The 20,209-nt window shown below is 40.8% G+C and overlaps 2 protein-coding genes across 5 annotated transcripts in view; one reads left to right on the top strand and one right to left on the bottom strand.

Moving 5' to 3' along the window:
• The first annotated feature begins 869 nt into the window (after positions 1-869).
• The window catches only part of LOC139579712 (uncharacterized), a 28,624-nt gene continuing 9,284 nt past the window's right edge, over positions 870-20,209 (top strand). Inside the window, exons 1-9 of the mRNA XM_071408542.1 lie at positions 870-1,173; positions 2,172-2,504; positions 2,587-2,880; positions 4,872-5,195; positions 5,388-5,684; positions 5,788-5,925; positions 17,865-17,962; positions 18,076-18,135; positions 18,402-18,617. Of these exons, the coding sequence (XP_071264643.1) occupies positions 1,086-1,173; positions 2,172-2,504; positions 2,587-2,880; positions 4,872-5,195; positions 5,388-5,684; positions 5,788-5,925; positions 17,865-17,962; positions 18,076-18,135; positions 18,402-18,617 (1,848 nt within the window). The 5' untranslated portion in view covers positions 870-1,085. The remainder of the gene's footprint in view (positions 1,174-2,171; positions 2,505-2,586; positions 2,881-4,871; positions 5,196-5,387; positions 5,685-5,787; positions 5,926-17,864; positions 17,963-18,075; positions 18,136-18,401; positions 18,618-20,209) is intronic.
• LOC139578939 (SLAM family member 5-like) lies at positions 10,160-19,824 on the bottom strand. 4 transcript variants are annotated; one of them, XM_071407092.1, is made up of 5 exons: positions 19,706-19,824; positions 13,248-13,580; positions 10,950-11,249; positions 10,549-10,644; positions 10,160-10,419 (listed from the first exon to the last, which is right to left on the bottom strand). In XM_071407092.1, the coding sequence occupies exons 1-5, from the start codon at positions 19,749-19,751 to the stop codon at positions 10,367-10,369; spliced, it is 828 nt and encodes a 275-aa protein (XP_071263193.1). In that variant the 5' UTR covers positions 19,752-19,824; the 3' UTR covers positions 10,160-10,366. The 4 variants fall into 4 exon arrangements, with proteins under 4 accessions (XP_071263193.1, XP_071263192.1, XP_071263195.1 ...); XM_071407091.1 differs by lacking the exon at positions 19,706-19,824 and adding an exon at positions 14,846-15,433; XM_071407094.1 differs by lacking the exon at positions 13,248-13,580 and having other exon boundaries at positions 19,706-19,815.

Here is a 20,209-nt window from a genome sequence, read left to right as displayed (position 1 = left end):
TACTTTTACTTAATTCCTAAAGAAAATAATGTACTTTTTAATCTATACATTTTTCCTGACACCCAAAAGTACTCGTTACATGTTGAATGCTTAGTAGGACAGGAAAATAGTCCAATTCACGCACTGAACAAGAGAACACATGGTCTTCCCTGCTGCCTTTGGTCTGGCAGACTCACGAAACACAAATGCATCGTTTGTAATTGATGTCTTAGTGTTGGCGTGTGCACCTGGCTGTCTTTACATTTAAAAAAAACAGAAAAGGGTGCCATCTGCTTTGCTTAATATAAGGAATGTGGAATGATTTTGACACGTAAGTATATTTTAGGAATTCCATTTACTTTTGATAGTTAAGTATATTTAGAACCAAATACTTTTAGACTTTTACTCAAGTAGTATTTTACTGGGTGACTTTCACCTTTACTTGAGTAACTTTCTATTATTAAAGGTATCTGTACTTTTACTCAAGTATGACAATTGGGTACTTTTTCCACCACTGTTTAGTTTCCGAATGGGATCTTTGACTGTGTGGTAACGGGTAATGTGGTGGTGAGAGGAGAGTGAGTGGGAAGATCATTCACTGTTTTGTTATGACACAATGGAAAATGTGACGCACAACTAAGTGAATTATAAATGCTATAATAGGATATTACATGTTCAACGTTTCTGATAATAGGAAAAGCAGTGAACAGTTGTTTCACTACTCATTGCTGTATCACAGTGCTTCACACTGTACAGTCCAGCCGCCACCTGGTGGCATTCCTGGCTGACTACATTGCAGACGCTTGCCAGCTAACCACATCACATGTTATAGCTATCTGGTTCCGCGACTGCACAGTCGATGATGTGGCACTGAACTATTGGTTAATGCATGCAGCGTGTTAGCAGGGCAACTCGAACCCATATGATATCGCAATCTGATGCCCGACTGTGCAGTCGATTAAGTGGCACGCAACAATTAGTTGATGCAATGCAACGTCTTTGAAAACTCGACCTACATCTTAATGAACAGAGAGATTGTAGATGAATAGACTCCGCCTCTTCTATGTGTGTGGAGACAGACAAAATGACCGAAAATCAAAAACAGAATGTTTAGTTACGACCAGATAGATTTTGGACTGACTGAGGAGATGGCACCATACTTGATACTTATTCTCGTACTTTGCTTGCTGGCAGGTAAACTGGAAAGGGATTTTTGAACAGGTGTCTCACGACATGTTCTGTTGTTTTCTAGGTTTCTAGGGTTATTTGATTTCTGATTTTGCTTCAAATTATTAAAATGTGTTGCAAAATATCAATGAAAGAAAATATTAATGGTAGAAATCAGGAAGAGAGAATTTGAGCTTCAAAGCCACATGATAAAGATGTTCACTTGTATTTCTATTGGTCTATTCTACATAATAGAACAGCTTTTTAACTCAAATCTACCTGTTGTTAAAAAGTGCTTGTTATCTAGAAGAGCATTATTTCTGATGCCGGTTTAGGTTTGAAATACATTTACCCTTAAATTGCTGCACTAAGCTAATATTTCCACATTATGTTTCACTAAATTAAAGGGGAAGTACAGTATTTTAACGTTAGATGGTTCCTCACCCCTGAAAGTAGTCTATGGGCCAAGAGAAACTCTAATCCATTGGTTCAGATTATGTTAAACAGCCACTACAAACTTCGGCTAACTTTAGTCACCGCTAGCTAAAAATCTATATGGGAGGGAGAGGGGTATGCGGCACATGTTAAAAATGTTCGGGCTAAATAAACTGAAATCACCTCAATTATTTGGTTACGGTGTTGTTGTTTTTTACATGTGCTGCATGCCTCTACTACTAGATTATTGCTTTTTAGCTAGCGGTGGCTACTACATCATTATTAGCTAGCGGTGGCTAAAGATAGCTGTGGCTGTTTAAAGAAAACTGAACCATGGATTATAGTTTCTCCTGGCCGAAAAGACTACTTTCAGGAACCAACTAACATGCAGTTGAAAAATACTGAACTTCCCCTTTAAGTAGCAGTGATTTTAGTAGCCCAGCAAAATCAAATGACCATTTAGAAAACACATCCTGTCCCTGCTCTATGTAGATTTAGCTCTTCCTGTGTGGTCTGGGCTCTGGCCCCTGATGCAAGAACTCTGGTTTGACCCATTTTCGGTGAGCAACTGTTGTTTCGCCGTGTCCCAGATCTGAAGAGTTCTGCTCAGACTGAGGTGAAGGATGTGAGACGAGGAGTGCGAGAGACAGTCACTCTACACACTGGACGTACCAAACTACACCGAGGCGATCACATACTATGGACATATGGTCCAGTCAGTCCAGAAAAAAGAATAGCTCAGCTGAGCATAGGTGTGAATAGAACAGACTATGGTGAGAAGTTCAGAGACAGACTGCAGATGGATACTCAAACTGGATCTCTCACCATCGGAAACCTCATCATAAATGACTCTGGACTTTATGACCTACATATCATCAGCGAAGAGATCTCATTCCAGAGATTTAATTTAATGTCTATAGTGAGTGTGTCTTTACCAGTGTATGTCAATGTATTTTTAATGTGTCAATGTACTTAAATAACATGTTATTCATTCTGGTTTCCCAGCTCCGGTGTCTACTCCTCACATCAGGAACCTCACAGTTTACCAGTCAGTCCATCGAAGTAAGAGCTGTTCAGTGGTGTGTTTTGTGGACAACCGGAGAGAGGTGACCCTGTCCTGGTACAGAGGAGAGGAGAGACTGACCAAGGCTAGCTTCCCCGACCTCTCCTCCGCCAACCTGTCTCTCCCTCTGGAGATAAAGCTACAGGACAAAGATATCTACAGCTGTGTGGCTGCCAACCCAGTCAGCAACCAGACAACCAAACTCAACGTCGAGGAGCACTGTCCTCAGTATGTAGGTATGACAATAATCCATGATGGGATATTCATTTTAAGAAGCAGCTATTTGAACACTTGTCTGCCCTAGTTGTAGTAACTCGTCTGTCTGTCTGTCAGATTCCTGTGCCCGGTGCATCAGCCTGACTGAGTTGGTGGTGTGATTTGTTTCTGTCTGCTCTGCTGGGTGTGGCCATGACTGTTTTGCTGTTTCATCACTTCAGACAAAAAAGACACTCTCAGGCTCAGCCCTGACTGTCTCATCACATGCCCTAATACACTTCTGTGTAGTACTGTACAATAGGTTACTTGGGAAGATTCTATTCAATTCTATTCTACCATTCTGTTCTGGTTTGTTCAGTTCTATCCAACTTCTATCCGACTTCTCGACTTCTCGTTTTTGGTTCAGTCACTCTCACAGCTTTGTCAGGATTCAGAAGACTTTTAAAAAGCCTATGCTTCTGAAGTAAATATGCAATGTTATGTCACTGCTTTCATTGTACATAACACATGTATGTAGATTGATGCTTCTTTTGCAAAAATTCTGCTGCATTGTTAATGATCTTAATTCACAAACATCAATGCTTATGCGTGAGACTCATCCAATGCAGACCTGTCATTGTCTTACTGTAAAGTACATAGTTTTTAATAAAACATTGATCTGGAATGTGTCAGCACCGTTCATATTCTCTGAATTCACCTCAGGTAGTAGAGGTGCAAAATAACTTATTTCTACATAAACTAATTCAGGGTGGAACATATTTATTATAATGATTATGATGATGGACAATATTTACAGTGTGTGTGATTTGGCCTTTATTTTGGTAGACAGAGACACAGCCATGGATATAACTCTTGAATACTCCTTTACTTTGTACAATGCCGCCACCCAGTGGATATTATTGTTGAGATCGCAAATTCAACAAACATTTACAGTTGAAACAGCATCGACTCCTCCTCATGAGCACGGACAGGCCAGTGGTACAAATGATCAAAGACCACCAAGGTGTCCCTGAAGTCCCTTTTCTGTAATAGTGTCACACAATTCATTAAAACGTACCCCTATTTCAGACCCATCAATGTCTTATGAAGGCCAGAGTAGCATATTTTTTTTATTTAACTAGGCAAGGCAGTTATTAAGAACAAATTCTTATTTTCAATGATGGCCTAGGAACAGTGGGGTAACTGCCTTACTCAGGGGCAGAACGACAGATTTGTAGCTTGTCAGCTCGGGGATTTGATCTGGCAACCTTTCGGTTACTAGTCCAACGCTCAAACCACTAGGCTACCTGCCACCCCTGTTGTACATCATCTATGCCACCCAGTGGAAACTAATACAGCAGTCATATATGAACTGAGAGATTAAGGTTGTAGATGAGGTGACTCCGCCTCCCCTGTGGGGAAAGACAGGAAGTCAAAGACCGCTGGAAATAAGTCGTATCAGTGTAGTTACGACCAGATAGATGTTGGACTGACTAAGAAGATGGTACGCTATTTAATACCTACTCTCTTGCTTTTCTTGGTGACAGGTAGCATAAGTCATTTTTTTAACAGGTTTTTACAGCTATGTTCTGTTATTTTGTTATGACGTGGATATTTGATTTAAATCAAAGTATTTAAACTATGCTTATTAGTGGTTGAAAGATATCAGTTAAATACAATACTAAAGGTAGCAATAAGAGGGAAAAGCCTGTATCATCTAAAATGTCCTTTGTGTTCCTATTTTACTGATGCACATAATATAATACCTGAATACAACTTTCATTGGTGTGGCATTTCTCCTATTGTGTACTTAAAAGATGGTGTTATATTGAGGAATCAAGAAAATGTCCACATACATTTACATTTTTTAGACAGAGCAATGGCGATTGTAGTAGTCAAAGCTGTTAGAATTTCCTGTCTGTTCAAAAAGAGTAAGCTTGGCTCTTCCTGTGTGGTCTGGACTCAGGCCCCTGATGTGTGAAATCTTCTTAGACTAGGTGGGTGACTTATCAAACGTGTTACTGTGTTTCAGGTCTGAAGGCGGAAGTGAAGCCACCGAGAGGGAGAGAAGGGCAGACTGTCACGCTACACACTGGACTTGCCAAACTACAGAGTGACGCAAAGATATTTTGGATATTTGGACCAGTCAGTCGAGAGATAGTCATTGTTGAGAGTCAGGTCTTCAGAGGAGAAGTTATAACTGAGTACAAAGGGAGATTCCAAGGCCTACTGCAGCTGGACAGACAAACTGGATCTCTCACCATCAGAAATCTCACCCTCGACGACACTGGAGTTTATCAGCTTCAAGTCGTCAGTGAACAGGTCACCTACCACAATTTCAGTGTCACAGTCTACGGTGAGTGTGTGTTTTATATCAGAGCAAGAGACCAGTTTTCAATCAACATCGAACAAGATCTGTATTTACAGTTAAATTGTTCATGGTAAATCCACAAATTCCCTTTGCTATTGTTCATGATAAATGTGACTTTTAGTCTATGTTATGTCCTGTAATCACCGTAGTAACTGTTGGTCTCTCCTGGTGTCCCAGCTTCAGTGCCTACTCCTAACATCAGAAACACCCCACATAATCCCTCAGTAGACAGTCAGTTGGTCAGTGGGAGCTGTTCCGTGGTGTGTTCTGTGGCGAACGGGAAAGAGGTAACCTTGTCCTGGTACAGAGGAGAGGAGAAACTGAACAATACAAGTAGTCCCCATCAGGCCGACCTGTCGCTCCCTCTGGAAATTAAAGGAAAAAACAGTGACACCTACAGCTGTGTAGCAACCAACCCTGTCAGTAACCAGACAACCAAACTCAGCATTGAGGAGCACTGTAGGCAACATGCAGGTATGTCAACAATCCATAGCATACTGATATTGGATCAATTGATATGTGTAATGTGACTCTCATTGTCCGTGTGTGTCTCTCTCTCTCTCTCTCTCTCTCTCAGACTCCAGTGACTGTGCCCGGTGCATCACCCTGACTGAGTTGGCGGTGCGATCAGTCCTGTCTGCCCTGGTGGCTGTGGCCACGATGGCTCTGCTGGTTCATCACTTCTGGCACAGACGAAACCCTTGGACTCAGACCTGACTCTCTGGGGTATCACTATTTCAAAAACTGTCCATGGTTTTGCGTGGACTTGAACAGTGTCGTGGTATTGTCATTTACATGACATGACAAATGTCAGGACATAATGAGAAGAAAAAACGAACACCCTTCCCTTTCATGAAGTAACACTTGTACTTTTCTTTTCTTACTAGTACTGACTTTGCTGATAGCCTCATGAGGAAAATGTTTTGATTACTATGACTGTGATATGTTACGTCTCTCTTAGCTACCTTAAGATAAACGCACAAACTGTAAGTCACTCTGGATAAGAGCGTCTGCGAAATTACTCAAATGTATATGGAAAAGTAACTATGTATTGGAAACAGTTTTATAACTTAACAAGTTGTTTCTACTTGCCCACTAATGCCAATTGCTATAGCAAAAGCATAAGGATACCTGTCCAGACTACATAACTTTGTCATAACCATGAAAAGTGTCATAGTGTTTGTTGGTGGGCTTTTTTGTTTTGTTTTAGGAAGGGTGGACATTGCTCTCCGTGTCATAATGCTATCACAGTGTCATCGGTGCTTTCACTGATGGAGATCACGTGTCAGACACATAACAGCACTTTAACAGGGGCCTGTTAAGACTTAGAATAACTATATTTCTTTCAGCAGGAATCAATCTTGTCAGGTACTAACAAGGACATTGAATCAACAGTTTGTTGTATGTTCAAATATGTAAAAAATATTATACTACATATCAATTATTAAAATCAAAACATTCTCTCAGCATTTGTATTTTGGCACACTGTTAGGCTAGTTAGCTCCCTGAGCAGAGCTCCTGGAGCTGTGCAGCAATAGTGCTCTTCTGTGGTGATGACAACCAGAATCGTTTTGTTGTGCAATCTGGAGATTGTTATGAGTTGGAAATAGTGTCTAGTGCCTACACTCTTAGCTGAAAAAAATGATATCTAGAACCTAAAAGGGTTATTCGACTGGTCTGATAGGCAAACCCTTTGAAGAACCCTTTTTGTTTCCGTTCCATCCAGGTAGAACCCTTTAGGGTTCCATGTAGAACCCTTTCCACAGAGAGTTCTACATGAAACCCAAAAGGGTTCTAACTGGAACCCAAAAGGCTATTTTTTTTTATCTGGCCCCTCATCCCTAGCACCCAGTTGGGCTGATTAAAGTTTCCCTGCTCCTCAGCACAGATAAAACAAACAATAAACACTTCTATAGACGCCAAATAGCCTACAGGTTTTGGTTTCATATGCATTTCCATAGATGAGATGAGAGGTTGCTGTTGTAGTTAAGTAAACATTAACACGCAACAGACTGTGCCTTGTAAGGGAATAACTGCACACCTCAGCGGTGTGAGAATGCAAGAGGCCTCAATATCTAAGCGATATTGATGGCAAACAATGATGAAAGTGGAAGGTAAATTCAATCCAAATAAAGCGATATATAAACGTTTGATATAAAACGTTTGAAAACTGTAGCTCCACATGGCACCTTCTACGGAAGCAAATGGAATGAAACAGCAAGGGAGCCACCTGAATATGTCTAATAGAAACTCTCATTTTTGTTGCAAAAAGTTTTCAGTTTCGAGGAAACGGTTTCCATTGCTAAACGTTTTGCAACAGTGTCCAACTAATGAATACACTGTCCTAATTAGAGTTCAACTTATGCTCCGTTACCTATAACCCTTTATGCTACTATACTAGCAAACCCACAGTTGGTGTCACAATAACCATAAAATCCCACCGGACACAAACTGGTTGAATCAACATTGTTTCAACGTAATTTGTCAACGCATTGTGACGTGAAAAATAGATTGGATTTGGAAAAAGTCATCAATGTTGTTTTGAGGGGAACGTTTCAACCACCGGAGTACACTGAGTTTGCAAAACATTAGGGACACCTTCCCATTATTGATTTGCACCCCCCTCTGCCCTCAGACCAGCTTCAATTTGTCAGGACATGGACTCTACAAGATGTCGAAAGCATTCCACAGCGATGCTGGCCCATGTTGACTCCAATGCTTCCCACAGTTGTGTCAAGTTGACTGAATGTCCTTTGGGTGGTGGACCATTCTTCATACACATGGGAAGCTGTTGAGAGTGAAAAACACAGCACCGTTGCAGTTTTTGAGACACTCAATCCGGTGCGCCTGGCACCTACTACCTATGATACCCCGTTCAAAGGCACTTCAATCTTTTGTCTCACCAATTCACCTTCTGAATGGCACACATACACAATCCATGTCTCGAGGCTTCAAAAAATCCTTCTTTTACCTGTCTCCTCCCCTTCATCTAAACTAAAAAAAAAGTTTTTTTAAATAAACTTGATTTGATTGAAGTGGATTTAACAGGTGACGTCAATAAGGAATCATAGCTCCCACCTGGATTCACCTGGTCAGTCTGTCACGGAAAGAGCAGGTGTTCCTAATATTTTGTACACTCAGTGTACAGTGTGTCATCATGGTAACCAATTTTCAACATAGACAAACCTTGTTTAACATGTGTTGATTTTGTACCTTTGAAACAACATCAGATCTTCAACGTTATATCCACTATCAGAATAAAAACAATAGGCTGGGCAACACCTCCTACTGGAGAGTTAATCTATATACAGTTAATCTATATACCCATTTGGTCTCCCATCCAGGGTCTTAATCAAGCCCAGCTTTGATATTTGTCACTGCCTAGTACCAATGTGCTATTGTGAGAATGATTACTGAGAGATCTCTTAATAACTAAATAGATTCACTGTTGCTATCGAAGTCATTCCAAAGGAAAGGTTTAACAGAGCAAATGAAACGTAACCATACTTTATAGGTCATATTTCATCAATTATACTATTTAGGCCTTTATAGCATTTGCAAAGTCACCAACAGCTATTGTTTAAAATTCAACAAAGGGTCCAACTAAAAATAGATAATACATATAGGCCTACAGTTTTTAGCTGTGGTTGATTTCTAGAAAGAATAGGACCAAATCAAATCAAACTTGAAATAGATTTTGTGTTTGACATGGATACCTGAATCCAACATATCATTTGTATATTTTGTAAACAAACTGGATACTGAATTACGTTTGGTTGTCAACGCAACCAAATATCATTTGAAGGAGATGCATCTTCTGCTTGGATAGTTTAATCTGTGCCACTGACTTAGTTTGGCTTTAATTCCAGTATGTCTACAAATGAATCATTTACTTGTTGGATTCACATAAGTTAAGGACTACTCAAAACCAATCAAAAATTAAATGCACTTCAAATAAAGATTGATTTAATGCTATTCTTTAACTTCGATTTTTGGTTGAGATGGAGATGTGAATCTGACTTTTTTTTAATTTTAAACATGACCTTTATTTAACTCGGGAAGTCAGTTAAGAACAAATTCTTATTTAAAATGATGGCCTACCCCAACGACGCTGAGCCAACTGTGTGCCGCCCTATGGGACTCCCAATCACTGCCAGATGTGAGGCAGCCTGGATTTTAACCAGGTACTGCAGTGACCCCTCTTGTACTGTCTTAGACCGCTTCACCAATCTGGATAATATCAATTATTAATTTGAAGACGAAATGGAATTAAAGCCAGACTAAGTCAGTGGCACAAAAAATGCATCTCCTTCAAATGTTGATATTTGGTTGCATTGGCAACCAAACACAACTCAATATCACTTTTGTAATACAGTAAATAGCCTATTAACTTGTCGACAAGTTAACAAGTGATATGTTGGATTTACATCTCCAACTAAACCAAAAATGGAAGTTAAATAATAGGATTACTGACACCATCGCCAGGTGTATGCTGTTTCCTCTGACACAGGCTGGCTTCTGGGTTTAGTGGGCATTGTTTCAAGAAGCAGTGCAGCTTGGTTGGGTTGTGTTTCTGAGGATGCACGCCTCTCCCGAGTCCGTAAGGGAATTGAAGCCATAAAAACAAGACTAACTACCAATTGGATACCACAAAATTGGGGAGAAAAATGGGGTATATATATTTAAAAAAAAGTTAAAACAGTGATTTTCAAACATAAGAATCGCAGTGAAGTGAGGAGCACCGTGATGTCACAGAAACGTGCTGTAGACACTGGTTTGCTACTGGAAATAATGAATATGAGGTTGAAAAGTGGCGGAATTGCCCTTTAAGGCTATCTTACAAACAAATGTTACAATATTTATTCAACTGTTGGTCAATTTCTTCAGCAAATGATCAGGTCTATATAATTACCAAACATACATTAGTAATGGAAAGGAAACACAGACTCTTTGTTTAAGTATTAAAATACTCCTTTAGTAATACAATTGTAGACAGAAGTTGGTACAGAGAAGAGGAGTGATTATTTGCTGCATAAAACACATCCTTTGTTCATGTCAAAATGTGCATTCTGTTTTTACAGTGGCAGGGATGCAGTCTAATGAGTTATCTTTCTTCAGTGGGGAAGAAGGTGAAATGCAGGGTCTGACAGAGTAGGCTACACCACAGAGCCCTCCTCTTCTGGACTCCCTGAGGTGGATACACAGCACCCTGTACAGTGAGCACAAAAACAATTGCGCATTTCAACACTGCTCATACCATACATACAGACATACCATACAGTATCAACCATGACAGGAGTACTTTGTCTTTAGGCTACTCAAGATATATGTCACTTACCTTTAATATCTTTCTTTTTCCAAATGCAGTATACACATAACAGTAGGCCTATTACAAGGACTATCACAATGACTGTGATTAGAATAGGACCAGACTCTGTCAAAATAAAAACAGGAAACAAACTGATGAGTCCCAAAACAATATGTACACTTTACCCTGTTTCTTCTCATAATCTAATTTGATAGTGTTGGTAAATCATTCTACTTTTTGGCTTAATTTAGTCAGGAAAAAAAGGTAACCGAATGATGTTTGTGTGGGCTGTTCCTGTAGATAAATATTATTGTTTTATATGGTGTCTAACCCCCAGCGCTAGAAGAATAGCAGCGAAATGGGGATCCAAGTAAACTAATTAACCAGTCCAATAACAAAGAAAATGTTGCACATTACCATTAATGACATACCTACATACTGAAGGCAGAGCGTTTCAATGTTGAGTTTGGTTGTCTGGTTGCTGACTGGGTTGGCAGCCACACAGCTGTAGATATCTTTGTCCTGTAGCTTTATCTCCAGAGGGAAAGACAGGTTGGTGGAGAGGTCAGGGCTGCTGGTCTGGTTGAGTCTCTTCTCTCCTCTGTACCAGGACAGGGTCATGTCTCTCCGGTTCTCCACAGAACACACCACTGAACAGCTCCCCTTCTCTGATGAACTGTCCAGAAAATCACCTTCAGGGATTTTTCTGACTTGAGGAAGTGGTACTAGAGCTGGGATATAAAAATACAATGATTTAACACAGATTCATGTCATTAATATTGGTCCTCTGGGTAGGAGGACAACTCTCACTAGTAACAAAAGTGTGGTGAGCACATTCAGTTTTTTTTTATTACTTTGGTGTAAATTTCACAAGTATGTGGTACATTTTCACAACTCTAAGCACCAAAATCTAAACAGATCAAAACTGCTCATTTCAAAACTAAGCACATTTTCAATTGACTGTGCAACACAACAGTCACTTGTTCACTGCACAAAATCACCCTTTCAATTTGCATTCATATTCAAAGTATTTGCTCGTCACAATGCAATACTTGGTGTGACGTTGACACAGTGGTAGGATTTTACAGTGAGGTAGGAGGCAACAATGCGGATCTAGTTTTTCCTTGCCAGAGTGAGGCTTTTAATTTAGAAAGTGACGAATTATGCTGAACACTACATACAAACACATATAACAAACAGGATGCTCCCCAAAAAAATATCATATAGCTTCTGCCTCCTCTGGCATAAGCTATTTCCATTATACCCGTAGGCTACACTGAATACGTTTCGATAAGTAGGCCTAGGTTAAATACATGATCAGACAGAACATTTTAGGCTACCGAGCAACGCACAACAAGAGGTTTTGCGCGCACAATCCAATTGTCTGCGTTCGACCACAAACTCAAAACATGGTTTATTTGATTTGACAGGTGATCAAAAAACAAGACATCGGATAACATGACTAACCCCACATTATTATAAGAACATACATGTGATTCGCATAAACGGTTTCCATTCTCAATGTCTGGTTAGGCGTATTCATAATACGGCTTTAGATTAGGTGACTGAGGACATAATAACAATCGCTACAATGGTGTTGTAAATATCAGAATTTAATTGATACACTTTAAGCTGATGATTTATGCTGATGATCCTGTAGCAGTTACAGTAACACGTCACAGAAAAGTTGATATTGTATAATGTTGCTTGGGGCAGAAACGACAAAGTACGCTACATCAATAGCTTTTACTGTAGGCTTCTGTTTTACAATACATGCCACAGTACTCCTATATCTGTTTAAAGAAACTGTTTCTGTAAAAAAATTAATCTCAACATGCTCCAAAGTTTGATAAACTGTATGGAAAATGTTATTTATCCTCTATTTTTCATTCTATTCAGCACTTCAAAAATATCCGTTTTGAAAATTGTGTCATGTATTTTGTGCTATTAGGTTAAATGTTACATTAAAATTACTAAATGGTGAGCCTATATCATTGTCTGATATACAGTATTGGTGACTAAATTAAATGTTCATGTTATTTTCTGAATGACTCAGGGTTGCTAAAAAAATTTTTTTCATGAATGACTCAGGGTTGCAAGATTTTTGACCTCAAATGAATCCTCAATCAAAGGTTCAGAACATAAGACAGGGGGCATTACAAGTGTTGTACCAAGAGTTTAGAAAATATACCTTACATCTGAAAAATGTGCCAAAGTGATTGAAAAAAACTGCAACAACTTGGCTAGCATTATAATATAGCCTCTTATATAATAATAATAATATAGTGCCTATAATAACTATTTTATTGTGCTATAAAATGGAATGGATTTAATGAGGCATTGGAACATCTCCCTGGTCTTTGTGGTTGAATCTGTGCTTCAAATTCACTACTCAACTTAGGGACCTTCAGATGTTGTATGCAGCCTATCGGGTACAGAGGAAGGGGTAGTCATTCAAAAATCATATATTATATTATTTCACACAGAGTATGTGATCTGTTAGGCCAATGTTAATCCGGAACTATTTTAGGCTTCTCCTAACAAAAGGGTTGAACATTTTATAGAGTTTTCTTTTCACTTTGACATTATGGAGTATTTTGTGTAGATTAATCACAAAAAAATCCCCAATATTATAGGCACTGTGTAATGTTGTGTGTCACACCTATGACTGTAAGGTATGGGCATTGGGTCCCACTTGAAACACTGTTATATATAAAACCAACACTCACCATAGACAGTTAGATAGAATCTCTGAGATGTTTTGTGTGTATTGAAAATGTCTATCTGATAAACTCCAGAGTTGTTGAGGGTGAGATTTCTGATGGTGAGAGATCCAGTTTGTCTGTCCAGCTGCAGTCTGTCTGGGAATCTTCCTTTGAATTCTGTGATGTTCTCTCCTCTGATGACCTGACTCTCAACTATTGAGGTGTTTGGAATGACTGGACCAAAGAACCAAAATATCTTATCAGCCTGTAGTCCAGTTAGTCCAGTGTGTAGAGTGACAGACTGCCTCTCTCTCCGTGTCAATGTATTCACTTCAGCATTCACAGCTCCCAACAGATCTGGAAGCAAACAAATAAAATATGAATGTGTTGTTCAGTAGCAAAGACAATGGGCACAAATCATACTGTGTGTGTGTCAAGGTTATTATGGTTTTGTTTTAAGTTTAGCTTAAGTTTGTTTTCAGATCTACTTTACTAGTTTTTATTTAGTTTAAGTTTTATAAAAATATGTATTTTTCATTTTATTTGTTTTAGTGTTAGGGACAGAAAGTTGCCTATTTGTGGGAGGCTAGGAGCCATTTATGTTTTAGTGTTTTGGGTGTAAGTCACTTTCATGCAGCTGTGGGGCGGTAATGGTACGTTCATGACAACTGGGAAAATCATGACATGTGTTGTAGTAGTTGTTGAGCGGCTTCACTGCAAGTATATTGTATGTTTTAAATATACCTTCTTTTTTTAAATCATGAAATTCAGGTAGGAAAGTCGGAGCTCTAGGAAAAGGCCCGAGTTGGAATTCCGAGTTGGAAGACAGTTCAAAATTCAAAACGATGTTTCCTTGTAAGAGCTCGTTTTCTTCCGAGTTCCCAGTTGTGTTAAACGCCCTGAAGTCGAAGAGTTCTGAGTTTCCAGTAGTTTTGAAATCGGCATAATGCATAAGGTGATGGGTCAGGTCATCGGTTAGGTTAGGTTTAAAGGTAGACTCAGCGAGATTACGTAGATACCACCAACTAAACTGTAGTACTGGGTCTATTGCCACAACCTGGACCCGGTTTCCCAAAAGCAGTAAAAAGTTAATCAGTAGAACCTTCATAGGAACATCTTTAAAATCTCCGAGCTGTTTTCCAAAGCAATATCTAATAGGCTAGGCTAGCCTATACATTATGAGGAGACCTGCCTGTAAATTACAGCAGTAACAAATCAAATCAGTGGATTTGTCACGTGCGCCGAATACAACAGGTGTAGTGTAGACCTTACAGTGAAATGCTTACTTACAGGCTGTAACCAACAGTGCAAAAAGGTATTAGGTGAACAATAGGTAAGTAAAGAAATAAAAACAGTAAAAAAGTGAAAAATAACAGTAGCGAGGCTATATACAGGCACCGGTTAGTCGGGCTGATTGAGGTAGTATGTACATGTAGATATGGTTAAAGTGACTATGCATATATGATAAACAGAGAGTAGCAGTAGTGTAAAAGAGGGGTTGGGGGGCACACAATGCAAATAGTCCGGGTAGCCATTTGATTACCTGTTCAGGATTCTTATGACTTGGGGGTAAAAACAAACACCAACACGAAGTACAATTTATATAGGAATAGCCTACTTACCGATGATGAAAAGTACTGATATTCCCAAATATTGAAGCGTTGTCATTTTATAGTTCTCTATTACTGGGACTTCATAGGTCTCTTCACATCCGCTTTATTTGCTCTACGCTTTCAGGCGGGCGCACCGTTAATAGTTTAAATTTCCTCCCTAGATTGTTCCAGTGTACAGCGTAGCGCTTTCGCGTCGCAACTTTCAGCTCTTCCTTTTACCGGCGGATTCCAGAAAGGGCTCGCCGGTAAAGGGCTCGCCGGTAAGAGCTCTATGTTAGTGTATAAGCGCATAAGTATAGGCTACCCGCAGCTATTCAATAGTTTGGAGCAGCTAGCTAGCCTCTCCATCGGGGTGCTCTGCTGTATCATCTTGTTTGTTCTTCGTCCTTGATTTTATTACTTGTGCCAACCTGGGCGATACTCGGTTTGGTCTAGCGGTATTGCGGCGGTGAGGGTTTGACCCAGTTTTCCTTGGTCAATTGCCACAATCTGGTCCCGGTTACTCATCTCAATGGGTGCGTTCGAGCTGATCGCTTTTGTCAAGTCAAAATGTATTGCATTCTGGGGATACACATTTTCCGACTTGCATCTACATGTCAACTGCACGAACTTTACAAAAATGATGTGATCAAATGTCATGAAGTTGAGACTGCAGTCGACTGCAAGTTTCTGCATTTGCTCTTAACAAACGTCATCCTGCAGCCATCACATTGTAGGTGGCTCTATTGTCACCCAATCATTAGGGTGCTTTTATTTGACGCATGCGAACGTGACCAAAGACATGACTGAAACGCGAACCAATTTCCTGCAATGTATGTGTACAGTGAATATATACAAAAAAAATTGGAGTCTACCTCACAAAGTGATTGTACAATGTAATCTACACACATTATGATTTTAGTTTGTGGGTGTGTGGTTTGGGGGTAGGATATATGTTTATTTTGACATTTTAACGAAACTTTTATAAACAATGCCAACACTGTGATGTTGATCTGAGCCTTGCTGTTGGAAAACAACTTTAATGTCTGGCTGTTGCAGATGCACCTGCCCTACCCTCCGTTTGTGCCCATAGGCGACGTTGTTGCCGGTGATGTCTGGTGAGGACCTGCCTTACAACAGGCCAACAAGCCCTCAGTCCAGCCTCTCTCAGCCTATTGCGGACAGTCTGAGCACTGATGGAGGGATTGTGCGTTCCTGGTGTAACTCGGGCAGTTGTTGTTTCCATCTTGTACCTGTCCTGCAGGTGTGATGTTCGGATGTACCGATCCTGTGCATGTGTTGTTACACGTGGTCTGCCAATGCGAGGATGATCAGCTGTCCGTCCTGTCTCCCTGTAGCGCTGTCTTAGGCGTCTCACAGTACGGACATTGCAATTTATTGCCCTGGCCACATCTGCAGTCCTCATGCCTCATTGCAGCATGCCTAAGGCACGTTCACGCAGATGAGCAGGGACCCTGGGCATCTTTCTTTTGGTGTTTTTCAGAGTCAGTAGAAAGGCCTCTTTAGTGTCCTACGTTTTTATAACTGTTACCATAATTGCCTAAGCTGTTAGTGTCTTAACGACCGTTCCACAGGTGCATGTTCATTAATTGTTTATGGTTCATTGAGCAAGCATGGGAAACAGTGTTTAAACCCTTTACAATGAAGGTCTGTGAAGTTATTCGGATTTTTACGAATTATCTTTGAAACACAGGGTCCTGAAAAAAGGACGTTTCTTTTTTTGCTGAGTTTACACTGGTCAGTCCAAAATTGCTTTTTAATTCTGTCATGGAAATAAATGTAATTCCTGTTAACAAGTCATTTATGGTTTCTATGCCTTAATAGCTATTCAAGGATTGTTCTATAGTGTTGTGTTTTTCAGGAGTTTTATTGGTAGAATACGTTACATTTTCTACCCCCCTAGTAAAAACAAAATAGGCCTACAAAAGAGAGGAACAGCCGATGGGCAAAGTGCTCCCTGCATAAAGTAGGCTAGGCCAAAACAGCTTGTAAAACGAGCATGCTTCTTTAAGGTCGCTATGAAACATTTTCACCAATAATGTGTTTTAAATGCTCGGATATAGCGTAATAAATAACAATTAATCAACGCCAAAGGGAAGGAGTCAATGTTAAAGAGAAACAGTTTTGATTCTGCAATCATTGCCCAAATCGGGATAGGGCCAAACAATTGGTTCGGAGCAAAACATGTGATTCATTTCTAAAATAAGCCTATAAATAATTAATATGCCTATGTTAATACATTTGCTCCCTAATAGACTTGTAAAATGTAATTAAATAGGGCTAAGCCTCTTGTGTAGGCTAAATAGCGCATACAAAACTAAAGAAAGAGATGGCTCAAGGAACTACACTGGACTTCATACAAAATGGAAACCACATATCATGAGGCCGCATTTATTGTAGCTGTGGATTTTAGCAAAGCAAATTTGATAAAAATGCTATCGAAGTTCTATCAACACCTTGCCTGTACTCATTTAGGGAAAACACTAGCTACTCGCCTTTTCGCAATGTCTACAAGACCCTTCCCCGCCAAACCAGATCATGACTCCATTTTTCTCCTCCCTTCCTATAGGCAGAAACTCAAACAGGAAGTACTAGTGCTAAGGTCTATTCAACACTGGTCTGACCAATCGAAATCCATGCTTCAAGGTAGTTTTGATCACGTGGACTGGGATATTGTCTGGTGTTGGGTTGGTTCCGGGTAGCCTCTGAGAATAACGTTGACACTTATACGGACACTGTGACTGAGTTCATCAGGAAGTGTATAGGGGATGTTGTTCCAACTGTGACTAATAAAACTTACCCAAACCAGAATCTGTGGATAGATGGCAGCATTTCCGCAAAACTGAAAGCGCGGACCATCGCATCTAACCATGGGAAGGTGACTAGGAATATGGTCGTCAGTACAGAGACAAAGTGGAGGCGCAATTCAAGGGCTCAGACACGGGATGTATGTGGCAGGGTCTACAGATCATCATGGATTACAAAGGGAAAACCAGCCACGTCGCGGACACCTATGTCTTGCTCCCAGACAAGCTAAACACCTTCTTCGCCCGCTTTGAGGATAACACAATGCCACCGACGCGGCCCGCTCCCAAGGAATATGGGCTCTCGTTCTCAGTGGCCGAAGTGAGTAAGACATTTAAGCGTGTTACCATCGCAAGGCTGGCCGCGTCCTCAGGGCATGCGTGGACCAGCTGGCTGGAGTGTATACTGGCATATTCAATCTCTCCCTATCCCAGTCTGCTGTCCCCGCTTGCTTCAAGATGTCCACCATTGTTCCTGTACCCAAGACAGCAAAGGTAACTAAACTAAATGACTATCACGCGTAGCACACACTTCTGTCATCATGAAGTGCTTTGAGAGACTAGTTAAGGATCATATCACCTCTACCTTACCAGTCACCCTAGACTCACTTCAATTTGCTTACCGTCCCAATAGAGCCACAGACGATGCAATCGCCGTTGCACTGCACACTGCCCTATCCCATCTGGACAAGAGGAATACCTACGTCCGAATGCTGTTCATTGACTATAGCTCAGCCTTTAACACCATAGTACCCTCCAAGCTCATCATTAAGCTCGGGGCCCTGGGTCTGAACCCCGCCCTGTGCTACTGGGTCCGGGACATCCTGACAGGCCGCCCCCAGATGGTGAAGGTAGGAAACAACAACTCCACTTCACTGATCCTCAACACAGGGCTCCCACAAGGGTGGGTGCTCAGTCCCCTCCTGTACTCCATGTTCACCCATGACTGCATGGCCATGCACGCCTCCAATCATCAAGTTAGCAGACGACACAACAGTGTCTGATTACCAACAATGACGAGACAGCCTACAGGGAGGAGGTGAGGGCCCTGCCAAAGTGTGGTCAGGAATATAACATCTCTCTCAATGTCAACAAAACGAAGGAGCTGATCGTGGACTTCAGGAAACAGTAGAGGGAGCACGCCCCTATCCACATCGACGGGACTGCAGTGGAGAAGGTGGAAAGCTTCAAGTTCCTCGGCGTACACTTCACTGACAATCTGAAATGGTCCACCCACATAGCACCTCTTCAACCTCAGGAGGCTGAAGAAGTTTGACTTGGCCCCTAAGACATGTTTACAGATGAACGATTGAGAGCATCCTGTCGGGCTGTATCACCGCCTGGTACGGCAACTGCACCGCCCGCAACCGCAGGGCTCCCCGGAGGGTGGTACGGTCTGCCCAACGCATCACCGGGGGCACACTGCCTGCCCTCCAGGACACCTACAGCACCCGATGTCACAGGAAGACTAAAAAGATCATCAAAGACATCAACCACCCGAGCCACAGCCAGTTCACCCCGCTGTCATCCAGAAGGCTAGGTCAGTACAGGTTCATCAAAGCTGGGACCGAGAGATGGAAGCTGTTTTTCAATCTCAAGGCCATTAGACTGTTAAATAGCCATCACTAGCAGGGTACCACCCGGCTACTCAACCCGGCCACTTTAAATAATGGAACACTAGTCACTTTAATAATGTTTACATACTGCTTTACTCATCTCATATGTATATACTTTATTCTATTCTACTGTATTTAGTCAATGCCACTCTGACCTTGCTCGTCCTAATATTTATATATTTCTTAATTCCATTCTTTTACTTTTAGATTTGTGTATTGTTGTTAATTGTTAGATAATACTGCACTGTCGGAGCTAAGAACACCAGCATTTTCACTACACCCGCAATAACATCTGCTAAATATGTGTATGTGACCAATAAAATGTGATTTGAATTAAAGGTATACATTAATAATCATAGGTATAAACATTATGATAATACCTGCCTGTATATTACAGCAGTAACAAACACCAACACGAAATACAACTTCTATAGGAAAAGCCTACTTACCGATGATGAAAAGTACCGATATTCCCAAATATTGAAGCGTTGTCATTTTCCAGTTCTCTACTGCTGGGACTTTAAATGTCTATTCACTTGCTTTACATTCGCGTATCTTGGAGCGCATTTCGCTCACCTCCTCACCAACTCCTCCCTGTCGGGTGGCTCGTCATTGTTGGTAATCAGATGCCACCAATGGTAATGCGAGAGTATCAACCAACCATCCAACTACCAACATGATTGGCCCCCATGATTGGCCCTCGCCCCATCTCGAAGTTTCAGAAGAAAAAAAACCGAGAACGTGCGAATACGAAGGCGGGGATAGAAGGAAGATATTGCGGAAGCTGACCGAGGAAAATTGGATTGTAATGTTATTGCTACATCTGTGAAGTTGTAAGAATGGAAAAGCGAATTGTAAGCATTATTATACAGTGCGATCTCTGGCGTAATCTAGCAAAAGCATGCTCAAGCGGCAGAGTCGATTTCCGCGCTTATAAACCCAGGGTCGTTACA

Source organism: Salvelinus alpinus, chromosome 6 (assembly GCF_045679555.1).
Source record: "Salvelinus alpinus chromosome 6, SLU_Salpinus.1, whole genome shotgun sequence".
NCBI classification, from domain to species: domain Eukaryota; kingdom Metazoa; phylum Chordata; class Actinopteri; order Salmoniformes; family Salmonidae; genus Salvelinus; species Salvelinus alpinus.
This window is presented reverse-complemented; position numbering and strand designations above follow the sequence as displayed.